The following is a 24275-nucleotide window of genomic DNA, read 5'->3' as shown; positions in this document are numbered from 1 at the left end:
CTGTGGAGTATGCTCTTTTAAAATGAGCAGACCCAGAAGCCTGTGTAAAAGATCAGCTTCATTAAGGCCCCAAAAGAAACTTCAACAGATTGCAGAGAATTGATACTCTCCCCACAATGCAGTAAAATGAGAAAGCTTTCTCCAAACCTCTAAAATCTTTAATGCTTAGAAACCAAAGGGGATGCTTTGGAATATTTGTGGACCAACGTCGCTCTCCTGATGGGGTTCTCTGATGTGAGCTCCCCACGTTTCTGTCTGTTTTGTTCAGTGCCGCATCCCACCCTTGTCACTCGTGCCGAGGACAAGTTGGTGTTCGGTAGACACTTGCACAGCGAGTGAACGACACACACGCCAGAGCTTGTGGTGGGCAGCCGCAGGGGCCAGGGAAAGGCAGACCTGTGGCCTCAGGACACATTCTGGAAAAGGAGGACTTTTGAAAATTAATGAGCTAGGTTGACTTAGTGCATTTGGAAAGAAGTAAGCCTAAAGAAAGTTGAAAGGAGGAGAACAAGGCGTAGCTCTCCCTCTCCTTCTGTAGTCAGAAGTCCCTGACACAAAGGAGCTGAATTGCAGATTCCATCTTGGAGGAAAGCAGGACACATCTGGACTCTGAGCAGCAAGCACCTAATTAAGGAGCGAGTGGTGACGAGCAGAGCGGAGGAGCTCAAGCCCGGGAAGGAGGCTGGCTCGCTCGTCTAGAATCCCAGAAAGGCAGCAGAACAGACGCGTTCAGGACGTGGGACACCGCAGGGACTTGGCGGGGGTGCTCGCAGCCTGCAGTGAGGGTGCAGTCCCTTCGCCTCCGTCGGGCAGCGGTGACCTCCTCCCCATACACCTCAGGAGATGGGCGACCGCTCTTGGGGGAAGCCGAGCCGGTCAGCTCTCTCTCTGATGTCTCACGCACGGGCGGGTACGAGGGAGCTCACTGAGCTGGGCCTTGTGTACAGTCCTTCCTGCTGGAAGGTGAGACTGCTTCTCCTCTCCATTCGCCTGTCGCAGGGAGCCTCCTTCCTTCCTTGGCTCCACGGCGCCAGTCCGCGTACATTCAGACCGGGGAAGGACTCACCGATGAGTAGAGGGGACACGGTACGCACACACAATGGAGTGTTATGCTGCCATAAAAAGAACGACATCCAGTCTTTTGCGACCGCATGGATGGACCTAAAGGGTATCACACAAAGTGAAATAAGGCAGATAAATAGTGTATAATTTCACTTATGTGTGGAAGGTAAAAAACAAAACAGAAATAAATATCGAGGACAAACTGGTGGTTGCCAGGGGTGGGGGTGGGCAAACTGGATGAAGGGGATGAAGAGTACAGATCTCCAGTTATAAAAAAAGTCATGGGATGAGACGTACAGCACGGGGAATACAGTCAGCAGTATCACAACAGCCCCGAGCGGTGGCAGGTGGCGACCATACTTACCGTGGTGAGCATTTCATAATGTGTCTAATTGCTGAATCACTCTGCTCTGCACCCGAAACTGCTGTAATGTTGTACGTCGACTGTACTTTAGAAAGTTGTGCTAGGGCACCAGACTCAGTCGGTGAAGTGTCTGCCTTCGGCTCAGATCATGAACCCGGAATCCTGGGAATGAGCCCCGTGTTGGGCTCCCTGCTCAGTGGGGAGTCTGCTTCTCCCTCTGTGCCTCCCGCCTCCCCCCCTGCCCCGCTCGTGTGCGCTCGCTCTCTCTCAAAAATAAATATTAAAAAAAAGTTTCGCTAATTTCTCTCCAGTCTTGCTTACTGTCATCATATCAAGTGGAATACATTAATGCGTTTGAAGACATTTAATTTTTACCAGCATTTCTTTGTATTAGTAATTTTTAAGTGAGCATGTGTTTTATATCTCATTTCATGGCATAATGACAATTTTTATATCATTGAATAAATAAACGGATATACAGTGCTAAAGAAACAATGGGGGAGGATTCTTCTCTGCAGAAACTGGCCTTGGGCAGAACTCTCACAGCTGCTGCCCTCCTGCGGTCCTCTGAGAGAGCCCTGGCTGCCGTCCGCTGCTCGCTGCCCGCCACCCGCAACCCCTCTGCAAAGCCTACTTCCTGCTGCCTTACCCTTGACTCTGGGTGGCCGCCAATCCCCCGACATGTGAGGAAGGCACCAGCTGAGTCAGCAGAGGCCATACAGGAGGGCAGGAGAGAGCACGGGAGATTAGGGGGGACAGTGGATCTGTGGCCAGGGCGCTGGAGGAGACCGTCTGAAGGACGGTGTCAAATGCGGGTGTGCGGTGTAACTGCGCGCAGATGGGCTCTGGAAATAAGACGTGGCAGCTGAAATTTCAGAGTTCGCTGAAGTGCTGGAGGACAACTTTGAAGAGCTCTCCCAGAAAGCAGAGCTCAAAACCAAGTGGACAATGGGAGAGAAGATGTGGAACACTGAGAGGCTCTGTCTGGACAGACAGGACAGGAAGGCGGGAGAACTTACCCCGGACAAGTACAAAATGTGCAGAACGCAGGCTGTTCGAAGCCACTGCCCACTTGTGATGGACGCCCTGGGAGCCCGCCGGTTCGTGCCCCACCGCTGTGGTTCGCCTTTGGGGTCCTGCCCTTAGGGTCCTGGCTTGGGGTCCTGCCCCGCTCCTGCCCTGCCTCCAGGAGCACCTTGCCCTGAGTCCTGAACAAAGGAGGACCTGTTTATAGTCCTTGGAAGAAGTTTTAAACCATATTCTTAGATGCCGAGAATCAGTATAAAAATTGTGATTTCTTTCATTTTTGCCAGTCCAATAAATGAATTTTTACAGAAGTGGACAAAGTAACAGAAAAATTCAGTTGGAAGAGTGAAGGCCAAAGGGACAAAATGACTGTTTTGCAGCATTTTATTTGGATATGTTTAAATGTACAGAGGACGTACAAGGAATTTCTGCTGTAGTTTTACCCACGTCCCGTTACATGTAGTCGGGTGTATGTTGGATTTCTCTCTGAACCACTTGAGAATGACAGAGGCGTTCTCTCATCACAGCGAGCGTTGGGAGTTAGCGGCACTAGAGCACTGACTCAGGGTCCGAGGACATTGTCAGTCGTCCCCGTAGCGTCGCTGTCCGCTGTTGCTCCCAGCGGGGGTTCGAGCCCCGCACCACTCACCGGAGGTAGCCGTCAGCCCTCTTCGTGGTGTCCTGTCGTCGGGAGCTGGTTCCCAGTCTTTCTTGCCTTTTTTGGCCTTGACCTTTCAAAGAGTACAGCAGGTCCTTTAGTTTGTGGATGTCCCTTGTTTGGATTTGTCCATTTTACCCTCCTAATGAGGTTCAGGGCATCCGTTTTTAGCAAGAATGCCCCAGAGTGGTGTGTCTCCCCAGGGTGGGCTGGTGTTGGCGGCCCTCTGGGTCATTTGGTTCAGGAGGTGTCCCGGGGCTTCTCCAGGCTGAGACCACTCGGTTTTGCTTTCTCATTAATTAGTAATTTGGGGAAGGGGCTCTGAGACTGAAAGCCTGTTTCTCATCAGACTTCGACCTACCGGTGGTCCCGTCCATTTGTGGTTTTCTCTCTCTGGCCTTTCCTATTTGTCCGTTAGCCCGCCACTGCGGGGGAGTGGCGTGTGTGCTTGCCGCTGACTTACATGTTGATTTCTGTCAGGAGGGTCCCACGGGCTCTTGTTTTATCCAGCAGATTGTAACACGTGTTCATTCTTCTGTTGTGGGTGATCGCAGGTGTCAGGCAAGTTAATTGTGAAGAATAAGAGCGTGGGTACTGGGCTCTACAAAGACCACGTTTTGTTGAACTTTACATCGGCCAAAGAGTCATGTGGCCTGGAGGAGCTGGACTGGCGGTGTTCTAGGGGCTTGGTGTCGGTGAGGCTCACGGCGCTGTGGACGAGTGGCCGTCTGCGGGAGGCTGTGAGGTCTCAGTCCACCTGAGGTGGGCGTCCCTGCCTTGGATGAAAGATCTGCTCCTGAAAAGCAAAACTTAAGAATTTTGAGAGGAGAAGACAGGAAAATATTTTTAGGACATCAGTGTTGGGATGGATTACTGAAATTACAAAAATGCACAAGCAATAGAAAAGATTATTTCATCTAACCATACTGAAATTCAGCGTGCTGACGAAGGAGCAGTGTGAACAAAATGAAGTGATAAATGATAACCGTGAAAAAATGTTTGGAACAAACGTAAACTGACCAAGGGTCGTCACACAATCCTTTCGTAACCATCATGAGTAAAGAATTTGTACAAGTGAGTAAGAAAAAGATGAACAGCCTGGAGAGAGAGAGAAAGAACAGGCTTTTGGTGGAAGAGGGAGTCAAGAATGACAGCACGCCCGTGCTCAGGGAGGTGCCGTTTAAGAAGGGGGATCTCACACCCGTCCAGGTGCCAGGAACCCCGAGGCCTGCGAATGCCCAGGCGGTGGTGGTGGGGGGGCCGCGAGCAGGCCGCCGGGTGTGCGGAGCGTAGGTCGTGGTCCCTCCAGCCCCTTCTCGGAGTGTTGCAGGTGCAGGGCGCGCACGCAAATGTGGTTCTCACGGTGTAATGGTGAGAACTGTAGGATGCCGTCTAGCCGTTCGCACCGAGGACTGAAGTCTGCTCCCACTTGGAAATGTAAACCTGAGATTGGGGAAAGACAGGCCCAAAATGGTAGGCAGAGCATGTTACGAATGTAAATGAAAGAAAGCCAGGTCAGCAGTGTCGTGTGGGTGGACACACTGCGTTCGTGGCAGCGCCGAAGCCCGTGCGGGAGGGGGTCCCGCAGCTGGAGGAGAGCCGTTGCCTTGGGGGTGCGGGTGGGCTTCGACACTGTCTGTGGTATTTTATCACTGGAAGAAAAGATCTGAATCCGATAAGATATGATGTTACCACTTCTTCCATCTGCACAGAGGGCACCCGGGAATCTGATCCTTATCTTTGTAATGTTTTCTTATCCGAATTTAAAGGACGGGTTTCTGAGCACTGTCAGCGTGCAAGTTCCTCAGCTTCGAACAGGTTTCTCTGCAGAGTTGGCAGTGGGCGTGGCAGCAGCCCGGGTTCCTCAGTGACCACTGCAAATCTCAGTTGTCATGCTTCCACACTCTTGGCAGTGGCTTCTTCTTAAAAAGAGTTATTTTAAAATAAGTTCTACCTCTGGCATTCTTTTCTTACGTATGCAGTTTGCAGGCAGAAGTACTGTGAGTGCCCAGTGCAGCTCCTTCCGCGTTCGTCCCAGAGCAGCCGGCTCCCCTCCCCCCGCCCTCCAGCAGTCGGACTCCTGGGACCTGAGGCCCAAGCACGAGTTGACCGCTGGAAGGGTCTGGCATCCTGCAAAGCAGTACCTGGGAAGTTGTCCCGCCCCAGATGCCAGTGGCCGGCAGTCCCCAACCTCTTTCATGGAGGGAGACTTCTGCTATGTGTTGTCTCCTGATTTTTTTTTTTTTTTTTTTTGTGATTAGTAGTATTTGGTAGTGTTCCTTGGATAGCCTGACATTTCCTGGTCTGTCCCCCTGTGCCTCCCCAGTAGAGATCACTTCATGCAGAGGATTTCCAGTTGGTGAAGGAAACTTGGTAAAACGTTAACCCGTGTTGTGCAGCAAGGCCCTTTTAGAGACTGCAGGGTGGTGCTGCTGTCCGTTTCGGAGCCCCAGTCTCAAGTCTCAAATAGTTTCTGTTACGCTTTTTAGATGGTAACAGTTAAATTCAGATCCTAGAGATTCTCAGATCCTTTTCTTGGGTGTTTCCTCAGTGTACTAGTGTCACTTGTTTACTATGATGTTTATTTTTCTTTTCTTTTTTTAAAGATTTTATTTATTTGACAGAGAGGCGGGGGGAGAGAGCACAAGTAGGGGGAGCAGGAGAGGGAGAAGCAGGCTCCCCGCTGAGCAGGGAGCCTGATGCGGGACTCGATCCCAGGACCCTGGGATCATGAGCTGAGCCGAAGGCAGATGCTTCACCGACTGAGCCACCCCGGCGACCCTGCTATGATGTTTAAATCTTAATGCTACCCTTTTAAATACCACCATTCCCTCCATTTAAGATGTGTTGAGGGCAGAGTTAGACATACATGCGTGTACACACGCTTACAAAGCAGAGTATCTTTCTTCATGTGAATTGTCCTTTTGTGTTTATTCGTTAGATATATGCTTGAAGGAGGTGACGTCGATGGCTGACAGCCTGTACAACATCCGGCTTCTGAGGGAGTTCTCAAACGAGTATCTGAACAAATGCTTCTATCTCACCTTAGAAGACATGCTGTATGCTCCCTTAGTGTTGAAGGTAACCAGGAATTATTAAAGACACATTTTTTAAACCCATTAATGAATAAGCTACTTACCGTGTCCTTGTTTTTGTTTTCTTTTAGCCGAACGTTATGGTGTTTATCGCCGAGCTCTTCTGGTGGTTCGAGAACGTTAAGCCAGATTTCGTTCAGCCCAGGGACGTTCAGGAACTGAAAGATGGTGAGTGACAAACCTTCTGGGAATTGATAGCGGTTTTGTCCGAGAGGTGCCAGATACGGTGCTCAGAAGGCGCCCATCAGGGGTCTCTGCCTTTCCCTACAAGGCGGTGTGGAAGTGCTTGCTTCTGGGAACACGGACACCTGTGTGGCTGTCTTCGCTGCCTGTCTGCTGCTTTTGCCTCGTGGCCCACAGCAGTTACTCGAAGAGCTTCTCCGCTCTGAGCCTGTGCTTGTCCTGCACAATCAGAATCCTAGCTTATTTGGAGAAGAGCTTCTGGAGGGTTCTGCTTAGCCTCCTTGGTTGGGAAGTATAAACTCCACTCTTGTCCATGAGGAAGCAAAAATCTGTTTACCACGGGGTAGGATAAATCTGCTGGCCTTTGAGAATCCACAAAGATGTAAGAAGGTAGTATGAGAGGATATCTTCGTGTCTATGTGATTCCTTGTAAAGAATCTAAAAAGCCAGAAAGGAAACAATTAGAAACTTAGCCATATTAAAATTAAGATTTTTTTTCATTGAAAGAAGATAAAGAGTTAAAAAAAAAGAAAACTAGGCACAAGGCGGGGAGATACTTATAACATGTACAAAAGATACCTGGTACCCGGAGCGTGTCCCTGGTGCCCGGTGTGTAGCCGGTACCCGGAGCGTGTCCCTGGTGCCCGGTGTGTAGCCGGTACCCGGAGCGTGTCCCTGGTGCCCGGTGTGTAGCCGGTACCCGGAGCGTGTCCCTGGTGCCCGGTGTGTAGCCGGTACCCGGAGCGTGTCCCTGGTGCCCGGTGTGTAGCCGGTACCCGGAGCGTGTCCCTGGTGCCCGGTGGGTACCCGGAATATATAAAAAGCTCATGCATTTCAGTAAGAAAAAAGAATAGAAAAATGAGCAAAAGAATTGAATACATGGTTCAAGAAAGTAGTACTGCAGACGCTCAATACAGGTGGAGAGGTGCTTAGCCTACTTACACTGAAGACAACAGTGCTGACAGACACCCCCAGCAGATTGACCGTAAGACAGTCGAGCAATGCCGGGGCTGGGGCAAGAAAGCGGGTTCGGTTCCCTCCCCTCCCCACTGCTGCCCCAGCTCAAGAACCGTAGCGACCCCTCTGGCCTGAGAGGCCCGTAGCCTGTTCTGCCTCTGCCCGCCGGGCCCCGTCCTAGTTCCTGCCTCACTTGCTCTCCTTCCCACCGTGACCTGTGAGGTTGCACACTGCACGTGACCCTTCTCTGTGTCTCGGACCTTGCTGTGCTCCCGCAGGAGTCTCAGCCTCCCCCCCCAGCAGCGTGCGTGGGGCATCAGCTCTGGAGCAGGGCTGGCGCTAGAGGTGCTGATGGGAAGATGTGTCGTGGGTGACCGTTCGGTGTTGGGACGTGTGCTCGGACCTGGAAGAGCTGGCTTCCGAAGGATGGGGGGTGGTTTTTCAGACAAAGCGGGAGGGAGGCTTGGAGGCAGCAGTGCAGGGAAAGGGAGTCCGTGTGAGCTCACTGTAGGAAGTGGCCTGGCTAGTGGGGCCCCCCCGGGCCCCTCTCTTCTGTAGGGTGTGCCCCTGGTCCGATGCTCGCGGTGTGGGTGCTGCGCAGCCCGGGCGTGCTGCGAACTTCTGGCTACTGGTGTGGCTGAGCCTCCCGGCAGGATACGTGTGTCTGCTTACAGGACTCGCTGGTCCTGCCACCGTGGGCCTGCTAGAATGGACACGGCACCAAGCGGTCACTTGGCCTCCTCGAGGACCGGCACCCTCTGCGGGGCTGTGTGCTGCCTCTCTCCTGCCAGGCGTATGCCTGCCTCTGCCTCTGGCTCCTTCACACGCGAGCCCGTGTGAAGTTCAAGTAAAAGTTGCATTGTATTTTAGTTCTTATAAAAGCTGCAGGTTTTTTTTTTTTAAGGCGCTTCTTGCTGATGTTTTAAGTACCTGTACGTAATGTGAACAGTTCTATAAATTGCCATTTCTGCAGCTAAAACAGTGTCTCACCACAAGAGCAGTCGGCCTCCCGTTCCTATCTCCAACGCCACCAAGCGCAGCTTCCTGGGCAGCCCCGCAGCGGCAAGCCCAGCCGACGCGCAGTCCCCCGCGCAGCCGCCGGCCGAGGGCGGCCATAGGCACCGTGTGCACGATGAGCCCGAGCATCTGTGAGTCCCCGTCCCGCCGCCCTTTTCCAGTTGCTTCGCAGTTTGAGTTGCGGTGTCTTTCTGAAGGGGTGAGGGAGAAGGTGCTGGGGGTTGGCAGCGGGAGGGCCTCCCTCCGCCTTGCCCTCTGCCCCCAGGACCCCCCAGGCAGGCAGAGGGTAACCATAGGTCACTGATCCCCAAGTTGCAGTTTTGGGATATTGATCCCAGGTTTGAAGTTCTTGGCACTCTCTTGGCTTGTTTCTGTACTTAATTTTTCCCTGTGAATCTTCTGTCCTTGATAGTTGTGAATTCAGGACGCTCTGCGTATTGCGCATTTGCCCCTGACCTTGCAGACTAAGCCAGTGATTCTCTCTCCCGTTCTTTCCCATTTAGGGGGAAAGGGGCCTCTGCCTTTAGCCCGTCACATCCCTTACTGCCTCTGAGACAGAGACAGCAGAAGGCCGTGCAGGGGGAGGGCCCTCCCGGTAAGAGCGCCGTTTCCCCTTCGTCCTCCTTCGTCTTCTGGTCTTCGTCCTGCAGCTTATGAAAATGATCGTTCTCAAGTCGAATGTCCTACTGTGATGTAGTTGTTTTAGTGAGGAAGAATGTGGTAGAGTAAATTTTAATTTGTATTGATGTTCTTCAGAATTTCAGTCTCTGTAGCGAAAATATCTTTGAAAGGTAATCAACTATATGCAGTGTACAGAAAATTGCTGTGTCGTACCTAAGCGAGAACGTCTGTGTTGCTGTTTACTTGGGAGTCTGACTGTTTCATATCCTGGTTTGGACTAATGACCGAGTCAGGTGTTGCTTACTGAGAGCATCGAAATCGGCACTGTTGTGAGGATGTGCTTTTCTCAGGCAGTTCCGGTGTCCTGCCTTGTGATGCATTTCCTTAAGAAATGGTTATTCTGTTGAAAGAACTTCAGATGCTATGGAATGAGTTGCTTAACACCGAGCATCCTGCTTCCTCACGCAGATCAGAGACACCGGTCCAGCTCTCTCACCCGGGTTGATGCGCGGCCACGAGGTGCAGCAGTCGCGTGGCCGGAGAAGAAGAACAGGTGAGGCCTGTGTCTCAGAGACGTTTCTGTGTGAAGCGCTCATCAGGCTGACCTAGCGGTTGTCCCGCCGGGGTCCGTCCCCGGGCGCCGCAGTCAGAGCCACGTCCTCACCGTGCCGGGCTCTTGTCTGCTTTTCTCGCTTTGGTGACACATTGAATCGGAGTCAGACGTGGGAGTCCGGGCGGACAGCAGGGACAAGTACAAAAGTGTTTCATATTATAAACTTCTTTATTTTAGAAAATATGGTCATTTTTCACAGAACGTGGTTTCTTATTGTAATTTTTAATCGTTTTTAAAATGTCTCGGGTTTTTTTTTTTTTTTTTTTAAGATTTATTTGACAGAGCGAGAGAGGGAACACAAGCAAGGGGAGTGTGAGAGGGAGAAGCAGGCCTCCCGCCAGGCAGGGAGCCCGATGCAGGGCTCGATCCAGAACCCTGGGATCATGACCTGAGCCGAACGCAGACGTTTAACGGCTGAGCCACCCAGGCGCCCCAAAATGTCTCAGTTTTAATTTCTAGTACTATGATAAATTTTCATATTGATAAATATATAATAAATAAAAACCCATTGAGGTCCTCAGTGATTTTCAAGGGTGTAAAGTGGTCCCAGGACTGAAACATTTGAGAATTGCTGAACTTAAACTGGTCTCTGGTTGTCCCCTGCTGTGGGAGAGAGTTTGCTTAAATCCCCTAGACTTCAGATTTGTACTCTTTTTCCGTCACTAGTGTCTTGTCACTCAGTGTGTTTGAATCACCGCTTGTAGACGGTGGCATGTCCAGCGGCTTCTTTCCCTACGTTGCAGGCCTGTATCTCAGCCGGCACCCTTCGCTCTCCATCATGCATCCAGCTGTGACATGGACCCCGGCTCCGGTGACAGCGTCAGCCTGGCTCGCTCCATCAGCAAGGATAGTTTGGCCTCCAATATCATTAACCTGACTCCGCAGAACCAGCCACAGCCCACAGCGCTAAAGACCGATGGGAAAAGCCTTCTGAACAATGTTGATATCGAGGACGAGGATGAAGAGCTTGTGGCCATCATTAGGACGGATGTGGCTCCCCATAGTGGTGATCGGGGCCTGCCGACAAATGCCAGATCTCCCCAGAGACTGGCAGACACCCTGGAAAGTAAGCCTGACAGTTTCTTCTTGGAGCCATTGATGCCGGCTGTGCTTAGGCCAGCCAAGGAGAAGCAGGTGATTGCCAAGGAGGAAGAGTGCGGAGAGGGGCGGCCACGGAGCTTCACGTCCAAGAGGCCCAGTGAGGGTCACCAGCCCCTGGTGCGCAAGAGGGCGCCCAGCAGTCACAGTGGTCGTGACTTGAGCAGGACTTTCACCCCGATCTCCTGTCCAGAACTTCCCGTGGGCGTGGATCCCGGACCCACGGAGCCGGGGCCGCAGGTGGCAGGGGACGCCCGCGGTGGGCTTCCAGCCAGCAGCGGTTTCGATCTGTTACCTCAGGGACAGTCTGCCGATGGCTTCTTCCTTCACACAGCCAGAGCTGATGAGGACACTGAGGGCAGGCTCTGCGTCAGCTGTGCCAGGAGCCCCGGTGCCCGTGACGCAGAGCCGTGGGCTGTCCTGAGGCAGGACTCGGACTCGGATGTCGCAGACCTGGAGGAAGCCGAGCAGGATTTCGTGGGCGAGGACCACCCCGCGGTGATGGCCAGGTATGTTGGCGAGGAAGAGTCGGCCAAGCTGCAGGAGGACATGAAGGTGAAGGAGCACGAGGACAAGGACGACGCCAGCGGCCGCTCGAGCCCGTGTTTGAGCACGGTGTCTCAGGTCAGCAGCGTGTCCATGGCCAGCGGCAGCGTGAAGATGACCAGCTTCGCCGAGCGGAAGCTGCAGAGGCTCAGCAGCTGCGAGACCAAGTCCAGCACCAGCAGCTCGCAGAAGACCACGCCCGACGCCTCGGAGAGCTGCCCAGCCCCGCTGACAACCTGGAAGCAGAGGCGGGAGCAGAGCCCGAGCCGGCAGAGCAGGGAGCACGCCAGCCTGCTGGCCTCCGAGCTCGTGCAGCTGCACATGCAGCTGGAGGAGAAGCGCAGGGCCATCGAGGCGCAGAAGAAGAAGATGGAGGCTCTGTCGGCCCGGCAGCGACTGAAGCTGGGCAAGGCCGCCTTCCTGCACGTGGTCAAGAAGGGGAAGGCTGACGGCACCCCCCAGCCGCGGAAGGCGGACCACTCGGCGGGAGACTACACTCAGCACAACGGGGAGGACTTGGAGGGTGGGGGTTGCAGAGCGGAGGAGCTTCTCCTGAAGGAGGAGGGGCGGGAAGGCGTCCTGCCGTCTCCAGACGCGGACGCGGAGGGCCTGGTGCTCCTGCAGCAGCACAGAGCGAAAGCCCCCGCCCTGCACGAGCTGGAGAAGAGCAGAGCGCTTTCCGCCGCCCTGCTGGAGGACGCGGGCGAGGCGGTGGACGTGAGCGAGTGTGACCTGTCCATCGAGAAGCTGAACGAGACCATCAGCACGCTGCAGCAGGCCATCCTGAGGATCTCGCAGCAGCAGGAGCAGCTGCTCATGAAGCCCCCCGCGGCCCCGGCCCCGGGCACGAAGCAGAACGCCCCGGACCAGAAGGTCAGGGCGGCCATCCACTTTGTGGAGCCGCTCTCTCCCCCCGGGACGACGGGGCACCGCAGACCTGCGCGTCTTGGGCAGGGTCGGAATTCCCGCTCAGGGAGACCAGCTGAGCTGAAGGTGCCCAAAGACAGACAGCAGGCTTCCTCCCGAAGCAAGACCCCGACGCCCAGTGTGGAGACCCTCCCTCACTTACGGGCCTTCCCCCCTCGGACCCCCTCCGACCCGGGCTGGGACGGTGTTGCAGAGCCTGGAAACGACCCTCATGACAAGTGCTTGTTCGACAGCTACAGGCTCCACGATGAAAGCAACCAGCGGACATTTGTCTTATCCTCTTCCAAAGATGCAAACATCCTGTCAGAACAGATGAGCCTCAAAGAAGTTCTGGAGAGCAGTGTGAAGGAGGCGGGGCTCGGCTCCCCGGCGATCTCGGGGAAGGAGAACGTCCCTGCGGATGAGCCCCCAAGGAGCAAGGCCAGTCTCATCGAGGTGGACCTCTCGGACCTGAAGGCCCCTGACGAGGACGGAGAGACGGAGGGCCCCCAGAGCTCGGTGGATCTCACCAGCGAAGGCGATCAGAAGCCGGGGGTCGGCTTCTTCTTCAAGGTAAATTGCCGCTGGCGGCCGTGTTGGGTGGGTGTCAGGGGTCGTCTCTTGCCCTTGCTTGTGCAGGTGTGTTAGAAGCTTGCACTCGGGACCCAACCCCGCCGGAAGTACCCACGGGCACTGCCTGTTGGAGCGAGCGTGGCCGTGTGCCCGTGAAGCTTCAGTGCTGGGCCCGAAATGGGAATTCCATGTAATTGTCACAGGTCAGAAGTGTGGTATTTCTTTTTGATGGTTTTCTGACCGTTCAGTAAACATAAATGTTCTTCGCTCGCGGGCTCCGCAGAAGCGGCCAGCTGGGGGGTGGGGGTGGGCTGGATCCGGCCTCCAGGGCAAGGTTTGCCGAGCCTGTGAGAGCGGCTGGGCGGGAGGGCGTCTCTGAGGAAGCTTCCTGTTGGTCTCTGTGCCTTTCTTGTAGTGTTTTCTTAGGTAGGAGGGGGAGACAGGTTGTGGGAGCTTTCCTCCGTCAGGGTGTAGAGCGTAGGGCCTGTCTCCTCCGATAAGCAAGCACGCTTTATTTGGTGCTTAACGCTCTAAAAACGTAAGCGAGTGAGTATCAGTCCAGGGGTCCGCTCCCGTGTGGACACTGAGGTAAACGGGACGCGGTGGGAGACCTGCAGAAAGGAAGGTGACGGGTGGGGCTGGTTTCTGGGTGGCCTGGTTGTGTTCCCCAGAATTCTAGTATCTGTGAGGACGGCCTCATCCTCCACGAAAAAGGTGAAAACACGTGTGGACTGTGCAGGAGCCCGGCGTCGGCGCGTGCAGGTCTGCTCCCGGGGACTGCGGGGCGTCGGGGCGGCGGCCTGCGGGGTGACGCGCGCCGCCTGCTTGCAGGATGAGCAGAAGGCGGAGGACGAGCTCGCCAAGAAGCGGGCGGCCTTCCTCCTGAAGCAGCAGCGCAAGGCCGAGGAGGCGCGTGTGCGGAAGCAGCAGCTGGAGGCGGAGGTGGAGCTCAAGAGAGACGAGGCCCGGTAACCTGGCTTCTGCCCCCGCCCGGCCCTCCCGCTCCCACGGTCAGGTCCCCCTTGGCGTCCCCCGGCCCCATCCCCCCGCCCTGCTGGGCTGGGCTGCGCCGGGCTCTGGTTTACGCACTTCTGGGCTCATCCCCTTCAGTTCTCGCGACGGTCCTGGGGCCACACCGCCGTGCGGGGAGCGGGGCGCGGTGGCCGCCGGCCCTCGGAGCCCCGCCGAGTGCGTCTGAGTGGCGCGCGTGTCCCGCAGGCGGAAAGCCGAGGAGGAGCGGATCCGGAAGGAGGAGGAGAAGGCGCGGCGGGAGCTCATCAAGCAGGAGTACCTGCGCAGGAAGCAGCAGCAGATTCTAGAGGAGCAGGGGCTGGGGAAGCCGAAAGCCAAGCCGAAGAAGCCGCGGCCCAAGTCCGTCCATCGCGAAGAGTCCTGCAGCGATTCAGGGACCAAGTGCTCCTCAACCCGTAAGCAGGCGGGGCGTGCGGGGCGGCCGCATGCTGCGGTGGGGTGGCCGAGGCGGGCCTCGCGGCAGCTCTCTTCTCTCAGCAGCGGACCACCTGAGCCGGGCCCAGTCGGGCTCCAGCCTGTCCCTGGCCTCTGCGGCGACCACCGAGCCCGAGAGTGTGCACTCAGGGGGCACGCCTTCCCAGCGGTAAGGGGGGCGCGGGGGGCGTGGGGGGCGAACGCGGGGGGCAGGTTGTGTGCTGTGATTCTGGGGTGATTTCCCGGGGACTCGTGTCTGCCCCGTCCCGTGTCCCCCAGGCTGCATCGGAGCCGTGGAGCCCTCTGGCTCCGGAGCCTCCGGTGCAGGGCTTTGTCTTTCCTGTGAGCGAGGACGCGTCCTTAAATACCCACAGTTCCCAGACGGCGCCTCGGTGGGGCCTCTAGTCTACACTCTTGTCGTCAGCTGTCCTATAGTGTCCTTGAGGGCCTAGGACCCCGCTCAGGACCATGCATGGCACTGAATTGTGGGCCTGCTTAGTCAAGACCGGTCCTCTGCCCTGTGTCTTCCGTCACCTGGCTGTGGTTCCTGTGGTGACCGCCCCTCGCTGGGTCTTGGCCCGGGTGCGGGTCAGCCCGCACGTCTCTGGTGCTGGTGTTTGGCGCTGCAGCCAGCAGGTGTGTTGTGCTTCCTCGGCCTGTGTGAGATGGTGTTTTCTGTGGCACGGGAAAACTTCCCTTGTGACTCGACAGTAATTTGGGAGGATGCGCTGGGAACCTCGTTGGTACCACCACCGATGGCCTTGTCCCTTCGTCATATGTTGTTGGCCCCTGTGTGTCCTTTGTCCTTTACTGTGTGTGGCATCCTGTGGCCGTGGCCACATGGTCCTCCCTCTTCACGTGGCTGGTGGCTTCCTGTCTCCGGGGCCTTGCGCAGGGTCCACGTCAGGGGCTCTGGATCCCGGCTGGGGTTTTGTTCTACCGCTCGGTCACCTGGGCTGGTCGGCCCCCTTGGGAGCAGCCACGTGCCGTTTTGCCACCACAGGCTTCTGCTGGGCTCCGTGGAGACTGCCCCGAGGGGTGCCCTCAGGCCCCCCCGGGGTTGGAGAGTCGTCGAGACCCAGGGTTTTGGACTCAGCCCCTCCCTCCCTTCCTCCTTCCCTTGTGTGTCTTGTCTCTTGAGTGTCAGCAGCACAGATGTCCCAGACTATGTCCTGCAGCTTCCTGAGCCAGCAGGGACCCAGTGCTGCTTCCCCGCTCCATCGGGGTGGCTCTCTCAAACAGACTTCTGATGGAGGTCAATGTCCCCCCAGGGTGTCTGCTTTTGTCACTCTGTTGTACCCGAGGTGTCTGACTTTTGTATTTTGCCCAGAGTTTATAGTTGTGCTCTGCAGGTTGGAGGGTGGAGGGTGGAACAGATGGGGTTGCTCCCCTGCGTTGCCGCGGGTCTCCTCCACTGCGGACAGTCCTTCCTGCCCGATGGCGTGGGCTGGCTGGTGTCAGGGTGGGCTCAGCCAGCTGGCGTGGGCCGTGGGCGAGAGGGGGTGCCCGTGACCAGCCCCACCCCCGCCCCCGTCACCCCCCTCCATTGGCAGAGTTGAGTCACTGGAAGCCTTGCCCACGCTGAGCCGCAACCCCAGCAGGAGCACGGACAGAGACTGGGAAACCGCGTCTGCAGCGTCCTCGCTCGCCTCCGTGGCCGAGTACACAGGTAACAGCCTCGCGCCCCGCGCAAGTCTCAGGCGCGTCTCTGCCCGCGTGGCCGCCGACGTGCCATTCTTTCCCTGTGGTCCCACGCTGAGCGGTGCGTCTTGGCATGGGGAACCTTAGAACTGTTTCTTGGTTTTGTCTTTTATGTATCCAAGTCCGTGAAACTAGAAAGGGGATAAACTAATAACCACTGTGATCTTTTCCTCAGTTTATCTAAAGGTCATAACTCGGAATGAGTTCTTTCATATTTGAAGTGGCTGTTACTTTCCCTTTTCAAAAGCATGGACCTCGCTGACCCAGCCTGGCTGCTGCTTGGCTCTGGGAAGCGGGGGTTTGCTGTGCGTGTGCGTGCCCCCGAGTGTAATTTTGTGAATGTCGCCTGCTTTCACAGGTCCCAAGCTCTTTAAGGAGCCCAGTAGCAAGTCAAACAAGCCCATCATCCACAACGCTGTCTCTCACTGCTGTCTGGCTGGGAAAGTGAACGAGCCTCACAAGACTTCAATATTAGAGGCAAGTATGAAATGTTCACCATGCTGTCTCCCACTGCTGTCTGGCTGGGAAAGTGAACGAGCCTCACAAGGGTTCAATGTTAGAGGCAAGTATCAAATGTCAGCATTACATTTTTTTCTTTATCTTTAAGTGAAATATAGTCGGTGCACAGTGTTTTTAACCACTAAGTTTTTATGCAGAATGAGAGTGTTTGTGAAATAAGGGCTTTTCCTAAAGCAGCACTTCATCCTTCACAGGTGCAGGTTGTCGCCTGGTGTGGCTTGGCTGCCCTGTAGCCCCGGGCCCCGTTGTTGGTGTGTGGGAGAGCGCACTCGCACGGGAGCCGTCCGTATGGCGCTCTGTGGCGCAGGGGGAGGGATGGCGGGAGGAAGAGCAGGCTTCAGACGAGCCAGACTCAAGGCTGTTGCACTTGGGACAGAGCTAGAGTCTACGGCAGGGCCCTCTGGTGCTAAGCAAGTGGCGAGAACTGGTAGCCTTGGCGGGGTAGCCGAGGGCAGGGTGACTGCAGGTGGCGGGGGGACCGGGGCTTCCGCACTCCGACGCCCGTGGCCGAGGTGGTGTCCACTGGAGACAAGAAGGAGTCGGCAGGGGTGTCCTGAGGGATGATGGGGAGCGCGACGGCGGGCCTGGCTCCAGTTTCAGCTCTCGGGTCACTGGAGGGAAGGACGTTGGGCGGTAACACGCCTGTTTGGTTCTGTTGCGCGGACCGGTGTCTTCGTGCGGGCGGCACTGGTCAGCCGTGCTGCGAGAGTGCTGTTGGGCCTTGGTCACTTTAAGGTGAGCCGATGGTGGTCTTGGCACGAAGACAGTCTGCGAGGCCGTTGGAGGTGGAGGGTCAAGGTTAGGACTTGCATGCCCTTCGTCTGACTGGCGCTCCGTGTCGGGGTGGGTGATGCTCTGTGCGTCATGCAGGGGCGGGGGACGCCTCTCCCTCGGTGTCATCATGCTGGTCTAGATGCTGGGGATCAGTCAGGGAGCAAACCTGGAGGTCCGGGCTGTGAAGCCGACATTCTGGGGGGTGAGGCGTCCCCTGGTAGAGGAGTTTGCAGGCTGCTTCTGGGAGAGGCTAGACGGGAAACGGTGCCTGCTCCATGGGGCTCCACTCTGATGCTGTGGCCTGAAAACCGGCACAGACTGTGTATGGACGAGTGGGCGTGGCTCTGTCCCCATGAAACTGTTCACAGCAGCTGGTGGTGCCACGCGTGGCCTGTGCTGTGTGAGAGGAAGTGATGAGTAGCCCAGGGGAGTTGGAGGAGGGCAGGATGAGGGCCCGGGGAAGGATGCTGCCGGCAGGTGGGAGCGTGGCACGCACGGGCACCAATGTGGTGGTGAGCCGCTGGGCTGGAGGAGCTCGGGGGAGGTCAGAGGGCATGAGGCAGCGCCCGCAGGGCCTCTGTCGGCGGAGGGACCCAGCTTTGCTTTCAGCGAAGTGGTGGATACTGCTGTGGGCAGAGCGGGGCCCAGAAGCAGGCTGCCTTCCGAGTGGCCTGTGGACTGCAGGCGGAGGACAGACGTGAGGGGAGCGAGGGTGGGAGCGGGGGTACGCAAGCAGGGCGGTGACTGGGACGGGCTGTGGGCGTGGAGCGGGCAGGAAGGCCCGTGTCTCGAGGTGCTGTTTATTTGCGTCTTGCTCCGTGTTTAAATAGAATTTTTATTTAGTTGAAGTCCGTGTTATATACACTTTTGGATTCTGGTTTTCCCACTTAATCTTTTAAAATATATATTTACGTGTTAATTTATTGGAGTTAATAACAAGCTTATTATATTCTGACCAAACTAATATGTTTTTATGAAAAATAAGTATATTTTCTAAAGCAAAAATACTTAGAAGAGTGGCTTTGTTTTACATTTTTTACAAATCTTTTAAATCCCTGGCTTTGTGGAGGACGGCTGGGTCCCTGTCTGCTTGGCAGTCTGTCACAGGAACGCCTGTCACCCGCCTCTGGGAAAGCCCGTTGCACGCTGGGCCAAGAGGGTGAAGGCAGAGCCTGGCCGCCGCTGCGGGAGGGCGCTGGGCTCGCAGACCCCTGGCGGGGAGAGGTGCTGGGGCAGGCGGTTCAACTAGAGCTGCAGCACGAAAACGTTCTGCAGTCCAGAGCCCAGCACAGTGGACACTGTAGTGCCTACCCACGATGCTGCTTGCTTTGGGCTCCTGCCTGTGACCGCGTCCCTCAGGTGTCGTTCCCACGCACAAACCCGTCTGGGTCGGTCCGGCGGTTTTCCATCTGTTTGCAGAGTAGTACGGCTGTCAGCACTAATCTAGCATAGAAAGAAACTGTCCCGATGAGCCACGCCCCCGCCCTCCCTCCGGCCCCCGGCTCCCACCATCCTGCCGTCTGTCTCTGGATGGGCTTCTCCTGGACGTGTCCCGTGAAGAAGACGCCGTGCTGGGGGGGCCTTGGGGGGCCGTCTTCTGCCCCACGGCATCACGGGTTTGTCCCGTCCCCGTGTGGCGCGTGTCAGCGCCTCACCCCCTTCCATGGCCGCATCCTACTCCGTTGTGTGGCCGTGCCCCAGTTCGTGGGTCCGTTTTCCAGTTGAAGGACGTCTGGCTTTCTGCTTTTTTGACGATGATGAAGAATGCTGCTGTAAGCATTCACGTCCGAGGTTTCGTGTGGAAGCTTCAGCCCCTCTCGTGTCCCTGCCTCAGACAAGAACCGCTGGGCCACAGGGTGACTGCTTCACGTCCCGAGCAGCTGCCCGACTGATTTCCGTTCGCTCTGGCCGCGTGGGGGGCTCTGGTCTCTGCACACCCCCAGCCCCGCTCGCTGTCGTCTTCCTGCTAGGTTGTGGCCCTCCTTGTGGGCGGGAGTGCTGTCCCAGTGTGGGTTTTGATTTGCGTTTCTCTGGTGGCTCATGGTGTCCTGTGTGATTTTTCACTCAATGTCAGAAGCCTGTTTTCTCACACACCTAGATTCCTAAGTCCCAGTGGCAGGTGCCGCTGCACGACTGTCCGAGTGGGAAGACTGGAGCCCCGGGCTGTGGGTAGGCCTTCCTGAGAGCGGGTGGCCAGGCGGCAGCCGGCCTCGGGCGGCGCCCGTGGAGCGCTGGCGGCTCTGGCTGTTGGCGCGACTCTCAAGGCCTCGTCTCTTTTTCCTTTACTCCCTCGATACAGGAGCTGGAGAAGTGTGACGCCAATCACTACATCATACTGTTCCGGGACGCCGGCTGCCAGTTCAGAGCACTTTACTGCTACTATCCCGACACGGAGGAGATCTACAAACTAACGGGCACGGGGCCAAAGAGCATCACCAAGAAAATGATTGACAAGCTGTATAAATACAGCTCAGACCGAAAACAGTTTAACCTGATCCCAGCCAAAACCATGTCCGTCAGTGTGGACGCGCTCACTATTCACAACCACTTGTGGCAGCCCAAGCGGCCCGCGGTGCCAAAGAAGACCCAGACTCGTAAATGACCCCGGCGCCGGCGGGCGAGTCTGAAGGGTGCGCGGACGGGATCGATATTTATTATTTTCATCCGTTTGGGTACGAAGTGTGCATAGTCACAGACCTTTTCCAGAGAGGCTTCCAGTGAACCACAGAAAACCCTCCCTGGGCTCCTGGCACACACAGGAGGCCGGGCGGAGCGAGGAGGCGGCGGCGGCCCCACGTTGAGTGGCTCATGGATGCCGCGGCCGCTGCTGACCGCAGAGGGTCAGACGAGGGGTACGCGTGTTGCGAGGTCTCCAGGCCGTGGATCCCTTTACTTGAAGTTCTCCTTCAGTGTGAATGGAAAGTGATCTCCTTCGCTTTCTCACCTCCTACCCCACCCCCTCTTGCACGTGACCTGACACCCCCTCGTGCTGGCCGGCTGTAATCCCGTGAGATGATAGGGCTGAGGCTCGGTCTCGGGTCAGGGTGTTTGAATGTCTTTAGGAAAGGAATTTGAATTGGGGGAATCTTGTTCATTTGAGAAATTGTATGATATTTATTGATTGTGTCTACTGCCAATGTTTATATCCAGTTCTGAGATTTCTGAAAAAAATTCTTGTTCTTTGCTGCTCAGAAAACGTTTACTGAAAATACGAGTTCACTAAAAGCACTGAAAATCTGCAAAGTCTGTCTTCTGCTAAGATGACGTTTACAGACGTGGAGATGCTCCTTGCCGGCTCACGATCATGAGAGTGGCGAACGGTACTGTCAGCCGGCGTCTGCCTGACTGGAAATAGGCAAACTGAGCAAACCACAGCCATCGCTCGTGAAGTTTTGGATAGTCCTAATGATTTGTTCACTTTAATAAAGACAGATTTTGGTAAAGTAGAATATTTCTCACTCTGAGCATGTTTCTCTGGAGAGGTGATGCACTTAAGCTGACGGTTTTTTTAGTGGCTTTAGGACATCCTGACTTGTCCGTCCGATTCTTGCTCTGAAGAGCAGCAGGCCCCACGAGCGTGCGGTGCTCTGTTCAGATCGATCGTTGTGTTCCGTTGCGTATGTAGAAACAATGAGGCGGTTGTCCGCAGTTATTTTGGGACTCCAAGTGAGCGAAACGGCTTTGGATTCTCCCCATGTTGGTCCAGATGGTCGTTGACGCTTCTCCTGACCAGATGCTCCCGGGAGACAGGTGCGCCCAGCCCCGCCTGGCCTCCATGGGGCTGCGGTCCTGCGGACGCCGTGTGACTGACCAGCTGCTCTGAGCCTTGATTTGAGCCGACTGCCGGAAGATTCTGGGGTCACTTGTGTTAGTTTTGCACATGTTTTCTTCGGAGTATTCTTTGAATCTATCTCGAACTGCAGGAAACGTAAAGATCCATAGAGAAAGCCGGAAAACGTCACTGCTCCCTAACTTCAGGTAGATAAAGGTAAGTGAGGTCTGTATCTGAGGACGGAGGGAACCGGCCACGAGACACGGGAAGGACTGTAGGCCCTCCTCCCGCTTCGCCCGTCTCCACGCTCCGTGCCCCGAGGACACACAAGTTTGTAAGTCCTGTGCTAGCAGTTCGTCCTGTAAGTAGTGGGGGCCGCGTGATTCTGGAAGCGGAGCGCTAAAGGGTGCTGAGTGGACTTTCTTGTCCCCGTGCTTTTCACTCGTGTGCTTTATTTCTCACTGTATGTTTGATATTCTATTCTATTTATTTTAAGAAATCACTAAAATGTAATAAAGTCGTGAACGAATTTGCTTTTTATTAATCACATGGGCGAGGGGTTGCGCCCCTCTGTTGGCGGCTGTCTCGGCTCCTTGCTTTAGGGAGCTTCCCGTTGTGTCAGCACACATCGCGTCCTTCCGTCTCGTGGAGTGGGGAGGCTTTCTGACTGCCTCCTTCGTGGACTTGGCGTGTGACCGCTTGTCTGCCGACCGAGAACACGGTCCTCTTGACGTCAGTGGAACGTGATTACTTTTCAGACAGACTCCGGTGCTTCCGGCAGAGAGCTGGGAAATTACGTTCCTGCCAGACTTCTGGGTAAATTCTGGATTTTCTTGATGTCATTAGTCAACATACGGAATATCGGACATGGTCCTCATGCAGTCCTTCCAGTGTCTGTTATGCAACAAGCTCTAACTTAGCAGCTGACTTTTTGTTTTTAAGATTTTATTTATTAGAGAGAGAGCACAAGTGGGGGAGCAGAGGCAGAGGGAGAGGCAGGCTCCCCACTGAGCAGGGAGCCTGATGGAAGGCTCGATCCCAGGACCCTGGGATCCTGGCCTGAGCCGAAGGCAGACGCTTCACTGGCAGAGCCCCCCAGGCGCCCCGGCAGCGGACATCTCCGATATCCTGTCTGCAGGCCAGCGTGCGCTGAATCGGCTGATAGGAGTGTGTGGGTTCTCTGTGCATTGCTGGGTGTAGCGAACTGTCTTACTATGAGAAATTTCAGACACGTGGGATGCATCTTGTGCTCGAGATTTTAGTCCTTTCTGGCTTGATGTGGCAAACTAGTTCAGCTCTGTGGGACGCGTTACAGCTTTATTAACGTTCAGTTCTATGGGATGCGTTACAGCTTTATTAACACTTCGGTTTCCGAAGCCCCTACGGTATTTGTGTCGTGTTGCAAATTTCTTATGATGGAAAGGCACATCTTCTTATTGCCTCTTGGAATTCTGACGGGGTGAGGTCAAGCCGCCCTCGCCTAGCCACAGAGTTTATGTCAACCAGATGATGGAAGGACGCGTGCGTCCTGGGTCTTGGTGTAGAGCGCCCGGACCCTGGAGGGTTGCCGTGCGTCCTGGGTCTTGGTGTAGAGCGCCCGGAGCCCGGAGGGTTGCCGTGCGTCCTGGGTCTTGGTGTAGAGCGCCCGGACCCCGGAGGGTTGCCGTGCGTCCTGGGTCTTGGTGTAGAGCGCCCGGACCCCGGAGGGTTGCCGTGCGTCCTGGGTCTTGGTGTAGAGCGCCCGGAGCCTGGAGGGTTGCTGTGCGTCCTGGGTCTTGGTGTAGAGCGCCCGGACCCCGGAGGGTTGCCGTGCGTCCTGGGTCTTGGTGTAGAGCGCCCGGACCCCGGAGGGTTGCCGTGCGTCCTGGGTCTTGGTGTAGAGCGCCCGGACCCTGGAGGGTTGCCGTGCGTCCTGGGTCTTGGTGTAGAGCGCCCGGAGCCCGGAGGGTTGCCGTGCGTCCTGGGTCTTGGTGTAGAGCGCCCGGAGCCCGGAGCGTTGCTGTTTAAGGTGAATGACAGTCGAGCAAGGGAGTCCTCCGTCGACAGTTCTCTCGTGTCCGTACACACGTGTGCACGGGCGTCTAGATGACGGATGTGTGCGCGCGCACAGGCGGCCTGTCTGCCCGTGGGGCCCTCCATCTGTGTCCTCCGTGCGCCGCTCCAGAGCCGTCTCTGGTCAGATATTGAGGCCCCAGGCCTGCTGTTCAATGAGGCAGAGGTGAGGAGAATCATTCCGAAGTCACGCCTGGGTTGTACTTCTGCTGCTGTGACTGCGGTTATCCTCTGGAGGGGACGGTGTCGACCTGAAAGGAACTTGCCTTTTGGAACGCATGTGGTCGAGACTGGCTTGGTCACCTTTGACGATCGGTGGTGACTTTTGTGGAGTGGGCTTTGACTTGGAACATCTTTGTGTCAGAGTGTGTCACGCATGGAGGGGACACGGCTGCATTGCTGCTCGCGTCTGCCAGCACCGGCCGAGAAGCAGCTCGTACCCAGGGTGGCATCGTTCCTCGGCAGCTCGGGGTGCCTGGCTGCGGTCTCCTTGGTGGCACCTCTGAGCCCGCGGTCACCAGCGGACTTGTGCTGGGGGTTCTGTCTTCAGTCGCACATGGCAGCCCGAGCCGTGGACGTGGCCTAAGATCTCGGGGAGTCACTTGGTCTGAAGAGCGTCTCCGTGTCCCTGTCCTGCTCTCTGCTTCTCTCTGTCCCGGGAAAATCCGTGCACTCGTTCGTCTGACAGCAGAGAGCGATGGTCCCCACTCTCCACCTCACGTGGTCCTTGCTGCTTTAGAGAGAGCACATTACCTGTTCTGAATGATCTGAATAGCAGGGGGACTGTCTCGCCACAGCCATTTCTAATGGGAATGAGTAAGAGAGCAAAGAAATGTAGTAAAAACCACAGTAAAACAAACCCCACACACAGGCATGCAGTTTTCAGGCAGAAGCATTTCTTGGCGTTGAAAACCTTGGGCTGCTTCCGCTGCAGAGAAGCAGCAACAGCATGAAACTGTTTCCCTAAAAGCGAAGGCTGCCGCGTGTTGCCACGAGGGCCGAGGCTGACGGACGCGGCGTCCGCGGATTGGCCGTCCTGGCGGGAAACTGCCACGCCTTCTCCGCGGGTCGCCCCCGGCCCACCTGGCGCTGGGGTGCCAGCCCCGGGGAGTCAAGGCTCTGACCTCGGCACGGCTGGCCGGCGTTGGGGTTGCTGGAACACACCACGGGTGGGTCTGCACGTGTGTGCCACGCCAAGGCCCCGGGCAGTGGTGTTCTCAGGATGCCGTGGCTGCCACCGCAGGCCCAGGTGGGGAAAAGCCCGCGCGCGGTACCAGGAACGAGGCGATCTT

At 56.2% G+C, this 24275-nt stretch overlaps 1 protein-coding gene across 7 annotated transcripts in view; it reads left to right on the top strand.

Annotated features, from left to right (window-relative positions):
- CAMSAP1 (calmodulin regulated spectrin associated protein 1) overlaps nt 1-21460 on the top strand; it is a 61162-nt gene extending 39702 nt beyond the window's left edge. For 2 of the 7 annotated variants that reach the window (XM_048223205.2, XM_057313837.1), the window contains 12 exons: nt 6052-6191; nt 6277-6373; nt 8319-8493; nt 8866-8957; nt 9452-9536; nt 10340-12719; nt 13551-13687; nt 13938-14146; nt 14229-14334; nt 15719-15834; nt 16225-16343; nt 19459-21460. In XM_048223205.2, the coding sequence (XP_048079162.1) occupies nt 6052-6191; nt 6277-6373; nt 8319-8493; nt 8866-8957; nt 9452-9536; nt 10340-12719; nt 13551-13687; nt 13938-14146; nt 14229-14334; nt 15719-15834; nt 16225-16343; nt 19459-19761 (3959 nt within the window). In that variant the 3' untranslated portion in view covers nt 19762-21460. The remainder of the gene's footprint in view (nt 1-6051; nt 6192-6276; nt 6374-8318; nt 8494-8865; nt 8958-9451; nt 9537-10339; nt 12720-13550; nt 13688-13937; nt 14147-14228; nt 14335-15718; nt 15835-16224; nt 16344-19458) is intronic. The other 5 variants (XM_026514329.4, XM_044389508.3, XM_057313840.1 and 2 more) reach the window with 3 other exon arrangements.
- The last annotated feature ends 2815 nt before the right edge of the window (nt 21461-24275 follow it).

Source organism: Ursus arctos, unplaced genomic scaffold, assembly GCF_023065955.2.
Source record: "Ursus arctos isolate Adak ecotype North America unplaced genomic scaffold, UrsArc2.0 scaffold_18, whole genome shotgun sequence".
NCBI classification, from domain to species: domain Eukaryota; kingdom Metazoa; phylum Chordata; class Mammalia; order Carnivora; family Ursidae; genus Ursus; species Ursus arctos.
Note: the sequence above shows the minus strand (reverse complement) of the source record. Positions and strands in the feature narration are given on the sequence as shown.